Here is a 16908-nt window from a genome sequence, read left to right on the forward strand (position 1 = left end):
TAAATTAAAGTATTATAATTCAAGAACCGAGAGAATCACCATCTGGCTCAGCATTAGCTATCTAATTCATAATCACACCATCCTTCTTTAAGAAATAAAACATTTAAAGCTCAGTCAGCAGGATGACATGGAAAATATAGAATTGTCAGTTAGGATTGCCAGCCTCCAGGGGGAGCTTGGCATTCTTCCAGAGTTATAGCTCATCCCCATACTACAGAGATCAGCTCCCCTGGAGAAAATGGCTGCTTGAGAGAGCAGACTCTGTGACATTATACCATACGGAGGTCTCTCCACTCCACACTTCAAATCCCCATGAGTGTTTCTTAACCTGGAATTGACAACCTTAGTTCAGTCTCCGTTAGGGTTGCCAGGTCTGGTTTGGAAAATACCTGGAGACTTTAGGGGTGGATCCGGGAGAGGGTGGGGTTTGGGGAGGGGAGGGGCCTCAGCAGGCCCGTAGCCAGGATTTTTCATTTTGTGGGGCAAATTTTTTTTTGTGGGGCACCCATTATATTTAGACTTTGACTCATAAATAAAGAATAAGGACAAGTCATTTTCCATTCAAGTATCAATCAGATATGTTTCCAGTTTATTTCACAAATGCTAACCAATACAGATCTTTTGCCATGTCACGTGCGATTTTTTTCTTTTTGGTTTATCACAAAAATGCTACCATTGCGATATTTGTTATATTTGTCCCTCAAAAAAATTTCTGGTTACCATTCAATCAATAACATGTGTGTTAGTGCAGGTTATATGGAATTTAAAGGTTAGTGCAAAGTATATAAACAAAAAAAGGCACAATAAGTAATGACAATACTGCTGATAGCAGTTCAGTTTCTGGAGGGCATATAAAGCTCAGCCCATTACAGTTTAAGTCTGCATGACTGGGCATGGGATTTTTTTTTAATGAAAGCATCCATATCAATGTTGTTTGTGAGTGCTTTCTCATAACCCAGCAGTACTAGGTTGTGTTTACACTGATGGGACATTGACAGCGGTTGCGGTTTCAAAACTCGAGTGAGGCAAGAGAATGCTGCCTCGCATGGAGCTGTGGAAGCTCCAAAAGTTACAGCAGCAGCAAGAACTTTGTAGACATTACGGTATCCACCTCTTAGTGGAAACAGCACTGAAAGAGCATTGTGGATACTGTCCTCTTGTTTCAAAAGTGGATTTGTTGGTGCTAACTGGTCCATTTTCAGAAGAGATGCTTCTTGTGCAAAGGCATCCTCATTAACATTAATTAATTTTATGAGAGATTGTATTGATTTCACATCCAAAAATCTTTTTGAGCTTGGAGTCAGTGAGTCCGAAGCAGATAAATATTCCACATTACGTTTAGAGAATGGCAGACTTTTTACGGGGTGGTTTGCCATTCCCTTCCCCAGTCATCTACACTTTCCTCCCAGCTTCTGAAATTGAATGGTCGAGGACTTCAATGAAGACCTGTTTTAAGAGCATTTGATGGGACATCTCACTGGCAGAGTAGCTTGATCCGCCACTTCCTTCAGCTATATACTAAGAGAAGCACAAACAGAAACTACGGAGTGAGTCCGATGACAGACACCCATCTTTATGCCTGATGAGGCTTATTAATTAGACATAAGAGAAGTTTAATTGCATTTCCTATTTCCTCAATGCAGATCCTGTGAATTGAGGGGGAGGTATTTGTGAATTTCCTGCACTGTACAGGGGGTTGGACTAGATGACCCTGGAGGTCCCTTCCAACTCTTTGATTCTATTTGCCTTAGAAAGGCTTCTTTGCTTCAGAAAATATGAAAAATCCAGAAAATGGATCCCCAAGCTATCCAAACTAAGTCCAGTGGCACCTTCAAGACTTACAAAGCTTTATTGAAGGTATAAGCTTTTGTGTGCATACACAGTTGTACAGATTCTCCTATATAAGCATAGAATAATACGGATAACTGTGATGCAGAGTGGTAAAGCTGCAGTACTGCAGTCTGAGCTCTCTGCTCATGACCTGAGTTCAATCCCAGCGGAAGCTGGGTTCAGGTAGCCGGCTTGAGGTTGACTCAACCTTCCATCCTTCCGAGGTCGGTAAAATGAGTACCCAGCTTGCTGAGGGGGAAGTGTAGATGACTGGGGAAGGCAACCGCGTAAAAAGTCTGCCGTGAAAACATTGTGAAATCAATGTCACCCCAGAGTCAGAAACGACTGGTGCTTGCACACGGGACTATCTGAGTGGATCTTGCACAAGACTGTGGGCAAAGGCACAACTGCAGAAATATGCACGTGTCACTCCAATTAAAACCATTCACTTTGCACAATCTTAGTTACTTTTAGTCCAAACCATGTTCTTCTATCCAAACTTTTGCCTTTTAAAACAGAATCTGATTTTTGTGCACAGTCCCTGTTCCCAAATGCTGGGTTTTTCCTCAGGCTGAAGGGGGGATTCTAGCTTCCTGCACCTAGTCTCAAGTTGCAACAGTGGCACTAGGTCTCCAGAACCCCAGGGAGGAAGAGACGGGAGGGAAAAGGAAAAGAAAAGGGAAGGAAGGAGAGAGAGAGAGTTTGTGTGGCTTCAATCACTGTATACTTTATTTATTTTTGGCTTAGGATGGAACTGCCAGGGAGAAGAACTGGCTGTGTTTGAGCTTTGGGGACAGGGTGGGAGAAGAAAGAAAAGCCTCTGAAGAGCAGCGTCTGAATGGGAAAGAGGAGTGTGCGTGGAGATGGAGGCAGGGTCAGGAGGGAGAGAGGGGAGGGGGGGGGAGGAAGGAAGGAAGGACACCTCACGGGTCCACTCTGCTGCCACTGTAGCCAGAGCCCCAGGGAGGAACAGGAGGGAATGAAAGATGCTGCATTCGCCCATGCCACCATTGCCTGAGTCCCGGGGAGGGGAGGGGAAAGAAGGCACCAGGCTCCTCCACACTGTTGCTGCCATTGCCACCGCTGCAGTGAGGACCCCAGAGAGAAAGGAGAGAAGAAAGGTCCATGCTGCTGCCAGAGCCCCAGGGAGGGAGGGGAGGGGAAAGGAAGAAGGACACCACACTCACGCAGCAAATGAGGGATGGTTGCAAGTGCAACTGGCAGTAGAGAAAGGAGCCACGAAAGGTCCCTATCACTACCCATGAAAGGTCCCTAGAGAAAGGTCCCTATCACTCCTACCAAGTGCTACTCCCATATCTTGGGAGTGGTCTGGTCTAGTCCTTCCTCCTTGGCCTTTCCTGGGCCAGTCTAATAAAGAATTGCCTGGAGGTGGACCGACCAGTGGTCCTATGATGTAAAAGGAATCTTGGCCAATGGCCTCCCTGATTTGGCCCTCCCTTTTCCTGCCCTGCCCTCCCTTGAGGTATTAAGAGGCTGTTCTGCATCTCTGCACAGGTCCCAGGTTCTGCATCTCTGCTGGCCTCCTCCTCTGGCCTGCTACTAGGTGGCAGTTTGCTGCCTGAACCACACCTTCCTTTTGAGTTGGTGCATTTCCAGGCCTTGCTCCCTTCCCCACAGACTCTGCCTGCCTCAGCGGTGCCTGGGCAGTACTGTCCCCTGCCAGTTTCTCTTCTGGAGCTAGGTGAGTTTGGCGGTGGAGCCACCATCCTTGGACAAGTATTATATAGGAAAAAAAGAAGTGTAACATTATTTGTGCCTAAAAATAATTCCAGACGTCTGCTTTAATAGATGTACACCAAACCAGAACAGCCATAAATAATCTCCTGATGCTCTTGCGGTTGCTTTGCCAACCAGATGACTTAAAGAGTGTTCCCAAAGGATCCGTGTTGCATACCAAGGCACATCAAGCGCTTCAGTGTGAACCAGCTCATCCCACATGATATATGACTGTCATGAACCAGGAGTCTTTAACTGCTTTGGATTCCATTAGTAGGCTTTCTTTTCCTCATCCTTGTTCTGCAACTAGCCTTATTTGTTTCAATTGCGTTGAACTGGATTTTCTCCAGTGCAAACAAGGGAATAAGTCTGACATATTTCTCCAAGCGGCAAAATATTTTATCTGTCTTTTCCTTCTGCAGAGCCAGCTGGACGTCTGACAATATCCAGAGTATTAAAATGCATTTCCTGACCACAAATAAGGCTGTGTTAATAAACCAGCAAGCCAGAGCTTCCATGGCACAAGGTCCAGTGGAAACTGGGTAATGGTATTCAGCAAGTAGGCCTGATGATAGCAGGAAGAGTCAGATTTGGAATCTAGCTATCTGCCAGCTTGTAAGATGCTAACATGCTCTGGCATGCCTAAGAAACAGCCCATTTCAGGAGCAGGCTTGATTCTCATTAGATGGGGGTTCCAAAGGCAAGAAGCAGCTTTTATTCTAAGTCCTGTGATCCTTTTAGTTTCTCTCAGAGTAAGGGTTGCCAGCTCTAAGCTGGGAAATACCTTGGAGATTTGTGGAGGTGGAACTTGAGGAGGCAGGGTTTGGGGAGGGGAAGGACCTCAGCAGGTATGAAGAGGAGGATGAGACTAGATTTATACCCCACTCTTCACTACCCAAAGGAGACTCAGAGTGGCTTACAATCTCCTTTCCCTCCCCTCCCCACAACAGACACCCAGTGAGGTAGGTGGGGCTGAGAGAGCTCTGACAGAAGCTGCTCTTGAGAGAACAGCCCTGACAGAGTTATGACTGACCCAAAGTCACTCCAGCAGTTGCAAGTGGAAGAGTGGGGAATCAGACGTGATTCTCCCAGATAAGAGTCCATGCACTTAACCACTACATCCACTTTCCAACATGGCCATTTTCTCCATGTGAGCTGATCTCTGTTGCCTGGAGATCAGTTGTAATTGCAGGAGATTTCCATCCACCACCTAGAGGTTGGCAACCCTATAATATAAGAGAAGTTTGCCTTTCACTGCCATGTTAGGAAGTATAGTTCTGAACTTGGGAAGAATGGTATAATGATGAGAGAAATTGTTTTCCATCCTTGAAAAAAAATATGGCCTGCTCTCACCAGCAGGGATCATGTATGACTGTGTAATATGCCTTAGCAATAGGATTGCCAGCTCCAGGGTGGGAAATTCCAGGCGATTTCAGGGTGCAGCCTGGGGATGGCAGGTTTTGGAAGGGAACGATCACATTAGGCATAATGTCATTGAGTCTGCTCTCCAAAGCAGCCATTTTCTCCAGGGGAGGTGGAGATCAGTTGTAACTCTGGGAAATCCCCAGACCTCACATGCAATTTGGCAACCCTAAAAAGAGCAAACAAATCTTCTGTGTTCTCCTCCCATGAGGTCTGTGCAGTATGTTAGACCTCCCTCATAGGAAATTCAAAATTCCCTGCTAGATCAAACCAATGGTTTGTCTAGTCCATTTTTTTTTTCATATATCAGCCAATTATATTTTTTCACATATCAGCCAATAACCAACAGGCCAAGGCTTTCCCCTTGATGTCACCTCCTAGCTTTGAATATGAAGATTCCCATTAGTCACCATGATTAGTAGACCTATCTGGCATGAATGTGTCTAATCCCTTTCAGCGTGTGGGAGTAGGAGGGGTAGGCCGCTGCCTAGGATGCCACCCAGCCTGGGAGTGCCGCTGGGCGCCCCCCTCTCCCCTGATGAGCCGGGTCTGGGGCTTGCGTACTGCGGTCTGATACACAAACCTCGGCTCTCCCCACCCCTGATCAGACTTCCTGCAAGCAAGAAGCCTGAGCAGGGGGGGTTGCATACTGCACTCCTTGCAGGATTGCAATACGCAAGCCTTGGCTCTCCCCACCCCCAGTCAGGCTTCCTGCAAGCAAGAACCCTGAGCAGGGGCGGGGCTGGTGTACCCCATCCCTGGCCTGCTTGATGACGTCACTTTTGACGTCATCGTGCAGCACGTGTGCGCAAACTTTCATTTTCCTGAGAGAGCTGGGGGAGGGGGGCACTGCACAGGGGTCTGGCTTGGAAAGCCATCTGTTCTTGTTACCATCGTTATGTCTACCGACTGTGAATTCCACAATTTAAATTAAATTAATATTTAAATATTAATATTTAAATAAATATTTCTTTTTGTCCTGAATCTATTGTCCATCAGCTTCATTGAGTAAAGGTGATGGGCAACAGATTATTTTATCTCCATAGTGTAGACACCCCAGCCATTTTTTTTAAATAAAAGTTTATTTAGTAACTATTTTTTTCATGAGAAAGGTGCTCAAAATGATGTACAGGTGTAACCCCCATCAACATCTCATATAAAACACTGGAAAACAAAATCAGAAACAGCAGCTCAGTAGTTTAGTATCCAGTCGAAGATATAAGCAGACAACAGCTCCATCAGTTTTAATCTGAATTGAAAGCCTTCTAGAATCAAAAGGATTTAAACCCATCCTGAAGGCTTGAATAGACAGTGCCTCTTTGGATGCTACAAGTAGAGCAATCCTATGCTTCCCATAACCATTAGCCATAGCTAAAACCAGAGGTGAAATTCAGCAGGAATTCCTTTGCATATTAGGCCCCACTCCCCTGATGTAGCCAATCCTCCAAGAGTTTACAAAAAAGAGCTCTGTAAGCTCTTGGAGGATTGGCTACATCAGGGGGGGCGGGGCCTAATATGCAAAGGAGCTCCTGCTAGAATTCCTCCCCTGGCTAAGACCAGTTCCCTGTAATGGACCTCATCATCCAGGCAGTTTGATATCATAATTGATATTATAATAATGGTATTTTGCTGCAAACTTACATGATTGTTTGCCTGTATAGTGTAGAAGCTAGAATGTTATGTGAAGCTCTTTGAGTGACTTTGGGACAATCACTTTTTTCATCCTAATTTACCTCATAGAGTTATGGTGATCAAATGGGAAAGGAAAAGTCTGTTTAAGCTACCCTTTGATCCTTAGAAGTAGGACAGGATAAAATATGCAGACAGGTACAGATACCAGGGTGGAGGCATGCGTCCTGTTGTCTAGATAGACTTCTGTGGGGAGGGAAAAGCAGAGAAGATCCATGACCATCTGCTGGCCACTCATGTCCACCCAGTATATGTTGATTCCTGTGGTCATGGGACCTGCATCGATTAACAGCCATGTAGGAGGATATAGTGAGGAGGAGGGAAGGAAGCAAAATCACCCTTCCTGCCATCAGTGATTTCACCCCCTTCCCATCTCTCACTGTAGTCCACCAGCTTGTATGGCTTTCCTTCATCAACTACTTAATAGTATTAAATGAGAATAGTATTAAATAATATTGAATAATTAAATAGTATTAAAAAAAAGAGGCAGAATGACAGACTAATTTGCTTTATCTGGTCAGACTTGGGCCCAACTCATGAAAAAGTGTATCTGCTAGGTTTAATGTTTTGTGTGGAGCTTGTTTTCTGGTGATTTGGAGGAGCCTGGCTGGAGGAGCAAGGGACATTAGAGTGTCCCATCCATTGTGGGGCCCACACACTTGAAGGACCAAATCCCATAGGTCCATGTGGCAACATCACTCAGTGTAGCAACATTACCTTGATTGTTCTACCATACTCAACAAAGATGTGTTCTACTGCCTTCTCTTTATAGGCTTTGGGGGTGGCTACCCTCAACCTTTGGAATAGCTTTCTGGAAGAACGGATGAGGGCCTCAGTTTTGATAGAGTTTAGTTAGAGCTACAATAGTGAGATCTTTAAAAGGACCTTGAGAATCCCCTAATACGTAATAAGATCTAGGGACTTTATAGAGTCTTTGGTCTGTTGATTGGGCACTTTGCATTATACTTTTAAAGGCTGCTTTGCTGATAGTTGTTTTAACATATCGTTCCTGTTGTTTGGCTAATCCTTTAGATTGTTTTTGTTATCTGCCTTGGGTCTTAGTTGGCATTACAGATGGGCATGAACCGATCCACGAAACATGATTCATGCACAAATCAAGCTGATTCGTGGTTTGTTCCGAATCGGTTCAGCCCATGGTGATTTGTTAGATTCGTTTTTGCAGTTTGTTTTCCAAGACAGTTTGGCACTGATTCAATCACTTCCTAGACAACACTGGGAATTGACTTCTAGGAGCCCTAGAAACACCCATAGCAGTTCTCCATAGCTTGATTGGCAGCTCTGGGAGCCAGTCTTGGAGCTCCTGTTCTGCAGCATGAAGAAGGAAGTTAGTTGTCATGAGAGCTGAAGCTGAGCTTTCCTTGGGGCTCCTGCTTTGGGGATCTATAACTCAGACATTCCAAATCCAATCTTCACCAAACTTGGAGGGCAGGTGGAGGAGAGCCTGCTGAAGACTCCCAGTGAGTTTTACACCTCCTGAACCAAGTGAACCAATGAACTATGGATTGGTTTGAGCAACCATATGAACCACAAACCAACATGGGCACCCTGGGCAGTAGTGACCATGTGATTTTGGAATTTACAGTCTTAGGGAAGGGAAAAGCTATACACAGTCAGACTTATAGGTTGGACTTCAGAAAGGCAAACTTTGATAAACTTAGAACTATGCTGAGTAAACTCCCATAGTCAGAAATACTTAGGAAGAAGGGGATTCAAGGGGGGTGGGAGTTTCTTAAAAGCGAAATACTGAAAGCACAATCACAGATGATTCCTATGAGAAGAAAAAGCCTAAAGAAGCCGAGTTGGCTCCATAAACAGCTCTCTAAAGACTTGAGAAATAAAAAAGACACCTTTAGGAATTGGGAGAAGCACCTTATAACCAAGGATGAATATAAACAAATCACCAGTGCTTGTAGAGAAAAAGTTAGGAAAGCTAAAGCTCAGTATGAGTTTAGGCTGGCCAAAGATGCTAAAAACAACAAAAAAGGGTTCTTTTTTATGTTCAGAGTAAGAAAAAGAGCAAGGACATGGTAGGTCCATTGCGAGGGCAAGAAAGTGAAATTGTAACAGGTAATGAAGAGACGGCGGAACTGCTCAATTCCTACTTTTCCTCAGTCTTCTCTTCTGAGGGAAACGGTCCTCAACATGGCAAAAACAGAACATATAAGGAGGGTACGAAGTTCCAATCTAGAATCAGCATAAGGGTAGTACATAAACACCTAGTTTCTTTAAATGAAACGAAGTCCTCAGGGCCAGGTGAATTGCATCCGAGGGTTCTGAAAGAGCTTGCGGATGTAATTTCTGAGCCTATGGCTATTATTTTTGAGAATTCTTGGAGAATGGGAGACGTGCCGGAAGATTGGAGGTGGGCGAATGTCCCCATCTTCAAGAAGGGGAAAAAAGATGATCCAGGTAACTACCGACCTGTCAGCTTGACATCTATACCTGGAAAAGTTTTAGAACAAATCATCAAACAGTTGGTCTTGGAACATTTAGAAAGAATGGATGTGATTACTAAGAGCCAGCATGGTTTTCTCAAGAACAAGTCATGTCAGACTAACCTGATCTCTTTTTTTGAGAAAGTGACTACCTTGCTGGATCAGGGGAATGCTGTAGACATCATTTATCTTGATTTCAGTAAGGCTTTTGATAAGTTTCCACATACTATCCTTGTTGACAAGCTGGTAACATGTGGCTTGGATCCTGTTACCGTTAGGTGGATCTGTAACTGGTTGACAGATTGCACCCAGAGAGTGTTTGTGAATGGTTCCTTATCTTCTTGGAGAGGAGTGACAAGTGGAGTGCCTCAAGGATCTGTCCTGGAACCTGTTTTGTTCAACATCTTTATAAACGATTTGGATGAAGGAATAGAGGGAATGCTTATTAAATTTGCTGATGATGCTAAATTGGGAGGGGTTGCAAATACAGTAGAAGACAGAAACAGGATACAGGATGACCTTGACAGGCTGGAAAAATGAGCTAAAATCAATAGAATGAATTTTAACAGGGATAAATGTAAAGTTCTGCATTTAGGTAGGAAAAATCCAATGCATGGTTATAGGATGGGGGAGACTTGTCTTAGCAGTAGTATGTGCGAAAAGGATCTAGGGGTCTCAGTGGATAATACGCTGAACATGAGTCAACAGTGTGATGTGGTGGCTAAAAAGACAAATGTAATTTTGGGCTGTATCAATAGAAGTATAGTGTCCAGATCACGTGATGTGATGGTATCGCTTTACTCTGCTCTGGTAAGACCTCACTTGGAGTGCTCTGCTCTGGTAAGATTTCACCTTGGGCACCACATTTTAAGAAGGATATAGACAAGCTGAAATGGGTCCAGAGGAGGGCGATGAAGATGATGAGGGGGCTGGAGACCAAGTCCTATGAGGAAAGGTTGAAGGAGCTGGAGATGTTTAACTTGGAGAGGAGGCGGCTGAGAGGTGATATGATCACCATCTCCAAGTACTTGAAGGGCTGTCATATAGAGGATGGTGTGGAATTGTTTTCTGTGGGTTGAAACCAGAACCAGTGGGTTGAAATTAAATCAACAGAGTTTCCGGCTCAACATTAGGAAGAACTTCTTGACCGTTAGAGCGATTCCTCAGTGGAACAGGCTTCCTCGGGAGGTAGTGGGCTCTCCTTCCTTGGAGGTTTCTAAACAGAGGCTAGATGGCCATCTGACAGCAATGAAGATCCTGTGAATTTAGGGGGAGGTGTTTGTGAGTTTCTTGCATTGTGAGGGGGTTAGACTAGATGACCCTGGAGGTTCCTTCCAACTCTATGATTCTATGAACATGAACCACTGTTTTCCCGGTTCATGCCCATACCTAGTTGGCGTACCAGGATTTAAAATAAATAATCTATGAAGAAAGGGTTGATGGGCTAACAATACAGAAACTGTAGGCAATCAGTAGTTTTGTGGGCAGGTAAAGAAATATTTCTCTCTGCCTTGAACCTCCTATAGGATAGAAGAACCATAATTCAAGGCTGACCCTCCTCTTGCTTCTTTCCTCCTAGACTTCTGAAAAAGGAAGAAAATTTTATCTTTGTTCCTCGATCCCGTGAAGAGCTTCCAGACAACTTTCCAAAGGAAATCCCTGGGATTTGTTATTTCCTGGAGGTCAGAACTGGTCAGAAGCAGCCAAAGTCCTCCGTCACATCTGCCAGAGTGAGAAAGATTTCCTACAACATTGGCACCATGTTCCTCCGAGAAACAAGCCTATGAGGCCGGCTGCAGATCAAAGACTCATCACAAAAGCACAAGCCCAGAACTGGGTCATGACAGGAGAAAGGAGATTCTTTCTGTTTCACTGCATTGTTCCAAGCAAGCAGTTAAAAAAAGCTCCGTGAAATGTCAGGCAATAATTCTTTTTAAAGGTGGGTGACTGCTGTCAGTAAACAAACTGGAAAAGGGGATGGTGGTTTTGGGGAGGGGACACACACACAAGGGTTTTTAAAAAGAAATTAAATTAAGCAAAATACTTCTCCATTGCTGGAGCTGCTGTTGGTCGTCAATATGGTTTAAAAACAACACAAGGCCATTCCAATTAATTTTTTTTACTGATGGGCACACTCCACACAGCAGTGGGTCTCCTGTGCCAGTTCCATTTAAACCGGTGGAGTCAGTAGTGGACCGCTTCCTTCTGTTCAGAAATGGATGGGAGATTTCTTTTTGAAGGGCCTGGAAGCTCCTGCTTACTGCATGAACATCTTCCATTTGTGTCAGTAGAACTGATGTAGGTCCCTCTGCGCTGGTAAAATGCACACAAGATTCAGAGCAGCAGAGTGTCAGGGACATCTTAAATTTGCACCGCCTAAGCTGAGAGTTCTAATTGGGATGCATTCTTACCTTTAAAAAATGTTATTCACGAAGAAGAGGGATCTTTTAAGGCTAAGGATTTAAAAAAAACACACACCATTTCATATGAATACTGTAGAGATCATTTATAATCTTCCTGGAAGAAGGAATAATTATTCAGTATATAATATTGTAGAGATTTTACCTTTTTTTATATACATTTCGTTTTGTGGACAAAGAATATTCCATGCACTGGAACAAGTATGATATCAGTGGACTACTGTATATTTTATACCATCTTTCCAATTTATTCTGGTTCTTGTTCATGTGGGATATTTTCTTTTCCTGACAGACCTTTGTGTTTGGCTTATCTAAAAACGCCATGCTGTTTTTGCCCTGCTGATAGGATCGCTGTAGGCATCGGAACAATGGAAGTAAAAAATGGTGATTGTTCAGCCCAGTCCTGGGTACATTGCTAGAAGTGTCTCGTTTCAATTCCTGAATGCTTTGACTCAGTGCTCCCACTAACCCTTGGTAGAGCCTTAGCCATCCAACTGGTACGGGTTGTGTTAGGACCTTTTTTTGCTCTCAAATAACAGTTGTTAGTAGTTGATGGGAAATGGCTGGGAAGTAGATGAGTCAAGCACCGTGACCTCCTCCCAAGGTATACCCCCAAACCAGCACCCCGCCCATATTGTGCGGGGTTTAACTCAGAACACCAACCTTGATGGGCTCTGCATTCAGAATCACTAACGCAGATTAGAATATCCATTTGGCCCATCTGAAATCCCTGGAAAAAGCTGGAGAAAATTATTTCAATCCAAGTCCTTTACTAGGGGAGGGGGATGTCAAGCAAATTCTCCCAATTTGGATATGTTGACAAAAATTCAGATTTATGTTCTCGTTTTTATATAATTCCTAGTTGTGATTTTGAATGTTGATGGACTTAGGAAAAGAGGGGCAAAGGTATAATACCTGTTATGCAAGTGCTGATCTTCACAATTTTGTACCCCGTCAAGGTTTGGGTGGAGTATTTTGAAACGTAACCCCCTTCCCAAATGTTCAGACACCAAAACTAGGATGTGCTCGTGTCAAATTTCAGAAATATGACTCATTTCAAAGCTTTGCAATTTTTTATTCTGGCACTGCTTTTTATAGCTGTGTTGATTGTTAGTACGATATGGTGCCTCCAGTCTCCAGGGTTAACCAAACCGCATCAATACTGCAATACTATGCACTTGAGATTAAGCCCCATTGAATGAGTGGAAGTTGCTGTCAAGTCAAACTGACTTGTGGTGACCTTCTGTGGGGTTTTCAAGGTATGAGATGTTCAGAGGTGGTTTGCTATTGCCTCCCATCCAAATGCTAACCAGGGCTGACCCTTCTTAGCTTCTGAGATCCGGCAAGATCAGGCTAGCCTGGACCATCCAAGTCAGGGCAAACTGGGAGTTACTTCCGACTAAAAGTGCAGGAGATTGCACTGTAAGTAGTCTTAAGCCCACACCTTTAGGTTACTGGCTGTGCTGGAGTAGTACCATTGATTTCTAGAGGACTGTTGCAGAGAAAACTTCTTGAGGACTGTGATGTAGGGGGTAGCACAAGAATAAAAACGTCACTAGCACATATTCTCATGTTCCCTTTTCAGACAGAAACATTTCGTAAAAAGGTTTTCATTTAAAAAAAAAAATGAAAGCATTTAACATTATTCACCTTTTTGTACATCAGCAGCATGCAGTAAATCTCTCACATGCAGCTCAAACCACCCGATGCTTTGAAGAGCAGGAAAATGCATGTAGATTGTAACGCCAGAGCAACATGAGGGTTCTGGGTGGAAGCAAATAGAATTCTTTTAAAAAGAGAATCCTATCTGTAAGTTAAGGTATACTGGAAGGCTAGAATAGCGTGTGGAGGGAGTAGCAGGCCAAGTTTTTTGTGGTGCTAAAGGGCTTCTTAGAGATTCCCCTTTACAGAAAGGGGAAATGAGAGAGGTGAACAGCTGCCAGTAGTCCAAGTGTGAACCATGCACACATTTATTCCTGCACATTAAAACAATTGTGCAGGGTGCTCCCGTGTGCCAAGACTTACTAAAAGACTCTTGCAGCTGAAAACAAGATTTGGGTACCACCTTAAACAGAGATGTATTATGGTTCATGGATTATAGCTGTCCTTATTGGTTGTCTATATATGCATACATAAAAAGAAATGAGAAGGCGCTGAAGATGAAAGGATTGTGCAAGGAGACGCAGTGGGTCTGTGGCATTCCTATGCAGTGCCCAAATATGCTGAAGATAAGAAGCTCTGCGTAGAGCTCGGAATGGGCTGAGTGCTGCCCTATATTTCATGACCTTTTGTCTCCACTGTCTATGCATATATCACCTGACTGAGGATAACATTTCATGCATCTGACTGACAAAGTGGGCATATGTCCGTGAAAGCTTTATGCCATGATAAATCCATTAAAGCTTGAAGGTGCTGCAAAATGCTTTGTAGTCTAGCGCAAGTCAAAACAGTTTCAATAGAACCTTGAAGATTTATGCCTGGTGCAATTCTTGCTACTGGAAAGTTGAAGTATAGAAGCATATTGTATTCCTCTGGTTTGCGTCCCTGGGGCTTTCTTGACAGTTAAGAGATGGCTGGCAAATCGTTTCTGCAATGGAACCTACAGTGGAATGCTAATTCGAAGCTGAGCACGGTCTGTGTCTTACACATGAACACACAGGTTTGTGTTTGTACCGCATTTCGAGGATAAAAAGCTTAACAAGAATTTCAGCTGGAGTCAAAGGTGAGGGAAAGGTTTCCCCTTCACTCCAAAGGGCACAGTACTTTTAAGAATAGGGCTGCTTTTGAGATTCAAAAAGACATCTGCTGCAAGGGTTCTTGAAGTGTGTGATGGGGAGGTTTAAGCTGTTCCCAGTCTCTCCCTGCATGCTCCAGTTGGATTAGTCCACATGGTGGTATGTTTTGAGGCAGCATGCCTGTGCATCCTTTTTGGTCAAAAAGGACCGCCCTTTCTGTCTCTCTCTGTGTGTTTGATCTTAGTTACAGGGAAGATGTTTAGAAGAAAACTGCAAGCAGAAAAACAAAGATTCCATGTGTCCAAATTTGAGAATCCCAGGTAACACGATTTATAAAGCTACTTCTCACATCTTTAACCAGTGAATGAAGGGTTCTTTTATGCCAGACTCAACCCGTCAGCCCTCCTCATTTCTTAGATTACTAATTTCCTTCATGGAATTTAGGAAGTACTTCCAAATTAGAAGTATGTGTGAATTAAAATTTCTGTCAGGCAGGCAAGCCAGCAAAACCAGCCACACCAGCCACACTGCCTTGATATTTGTAGGTAAAAGCTGTTTGGCCAGATTCTGTAACTGTTCTCTCAGCGTGTTATGTAAAACAGGTGTTTTGCCAACACTGAGGCTCCACTTTTCCATACAATATTCCCTCATAATGGAGTCACAAATAAACCTCCCCATTTAAAATTCTTTCACTCAGACCAGCTCTGATTAAACTCAGTATCGCTGCTTCTGACATCTATATGCAAGCAACCATAGGACAGCTAATAACATGTAGATCTAGGGTTGGATCGCGTGGGAGATTTCTTCTCCTTGTGCAAGCGGAACCACTGCAATGATTGTATCTCCACTATCTCTCCTACATGCACAGCTCAAAGTATTTCTTCTGAGGTCACTTTGAATGTAGATCCAGTGAAACCATGCAAGCTGTCTGCTGGACATCCCATTGCTCCTTATGGGTGTTATCTCATTAAAAATTATAATAAAGCACAACCTGTGGCTGCAGCCATTGTGCTACTGCTTGCGCAAGCAGAATTGTGCCAGGTACACTTCCCTTTCTGTTCATGCATCACTGGATCCAGATCATTGTTTTCATGGGCATTTTGTGCTGCATTTGAACACCGTAAACAGGATTTATCATGAATGTACTTTGACTGTGAGATAACGTCTTTTAGATTTTAATGACCGTCCTTTGTTTCTCAGTACAAAGCATATCCCCTCCCAGCAGAGACAGAGAGTGACAGAAAGACACAACAATAGAAATCGTTGTGATTATAAAAATCATAGGGACAGTGGGAGCAATCCACCAGGAACTACAGTTCTGCAATCTCCATTCTCTGTACTGGGATTTTTTCACATGTCTTTTGCTCAACCTCCTTTATAATTATGGAACATTGCACAGCAACATAGCTTGGCACATTGTTCCCATTGTTTCTAGACAGGTAGAGAGACCAGGCATACTAATCCGTCTGAACAATCGTGTCCAGAAGGCAGGAGTGATGCCCTGAATGAGAATACAGAAACCACAATTTAGGTATCCTTTCAAGCAGCTAATTTATAGTAAGGAAGGAATTTATAATCACAGAGATCAATGCCAGATCTAAACTACTGGTGTCAGCATCTCCATGGAGATAATGCCTGTGTTTGCAAATAAATCAGCTCACTCTCAAAAGAGAGAACCGATTCCCACCAAGATGGTGCTTTTTTAAAAAAAATGCACAAAGATGATACATCCTAAATGTCTGCATTGTTGTGAAATATCGTGTTATTTGCTTCTATATTATAACAGCTGAAGTTGTTTTGGAGCACATTTCCGTACTTCTTTGTGTGTGAAAAGCTTTAGGTGCATTGTTTGCGTTTTTAGACTGCCAGAATTGCCGTATTATTTCATATCATGGAGGGAGGGAAGTCGGACCATTTTTTTTTGTGAAGTCAAAGATCAGCATTTCGTTACTTAAACAGTACCATATAAATCAATAGCTTTCCGTTGTGAGAGACGTTCCAGGTTTGATAAAGGCATGTCATTTTCTAAGCATTTAGAAGATTGTGTGGACTGATCAATGTAAGTAGACAATGGTATTAAAATCAAGGGAAAAGGCACGCTGAGTGTCAGTGAATTCAGGATGACTGTCCCAATGAAGAAGATTTGAGTGACATGCTGAGAGGTTCTTCACGCTTGTTGGAGCAATTGATTCTTCAGGAGCATTCAGTGATACAGCCACTCACTGTCTGTGACAAATCATAGAGGCTCTTGATTGTGTAGGTTGTTTAGGATGGAATGGGTGGATGGCCCATTGATTCTGACTCGAGCATGTGGGTGATGGCTGTTTATTCCTGCCAACTCTGTGGATCTATAACCTTTAACCAGAGATTGGCTGGGAGTTTATAGTATGACTTACTCGTTATTTCACAGGATTTTTTGATGTACAGAATGCTTTGCCCCATGTTATCCCAGCAACAAAGTAGGTTAGGCCACTTATCCCAAGCCACCAGTGAGTTTTATAGCAGAGCAAAGATTTGACCCTGGTTTATCACCACATTTATAAAGCTGCCTTTTTATGCATTATGATTATTGGTCCCTTCCCTCTATCTCACTACTATCTACTATGGCATGACTTCTCA

At 43.4% G+C, this 16908-nt stretch overlaps 1 protein-coding gene across 1 annotated transcript in view; it reads left to right on the plus strand.

Annotated features, from left to right (window-relative positions):
• Window positions 1-11820, plus strand: part of GUCY1A2 (guanylate cyclase 1 soluble subunit alpha 2) — a 257024-nt gene extending 245204 nt beyond the window's left edge. Inside the window, exon 8 of the mRNA XM_060234865.1 lies at window positions 10714-11820. Within this exon, the coding sequence (XP_060090848.1) occupies window positions 10714-10921 (208 nt within the window). The 3' untranslated portion in view covers window positions 10922-11820. The remainder of the gene's footprint in view (window positions 1-10713) is intronic.
• The last annotated feature ends 5088 nt before the right edge of the window (window positions 11821-16908 follow it).

This window comes from Heteronotia binoei, chromosome 3 (genome assembly GCF_032191835.1).
Source record: "Heteronotia binoei isolate CCM8104 ecotype False Entrance Well chromosome 3, APGP_CSIRO_Hbin_v1, whole genome shotgun sequence".
Taxonomy (NCBI): domain Eukaryota; kingdom Metazoa; phylum Chordata; class Lepidosauria; order Squamata; family Gekkonidae; genus Heteronotia; species Heteronotia binoei.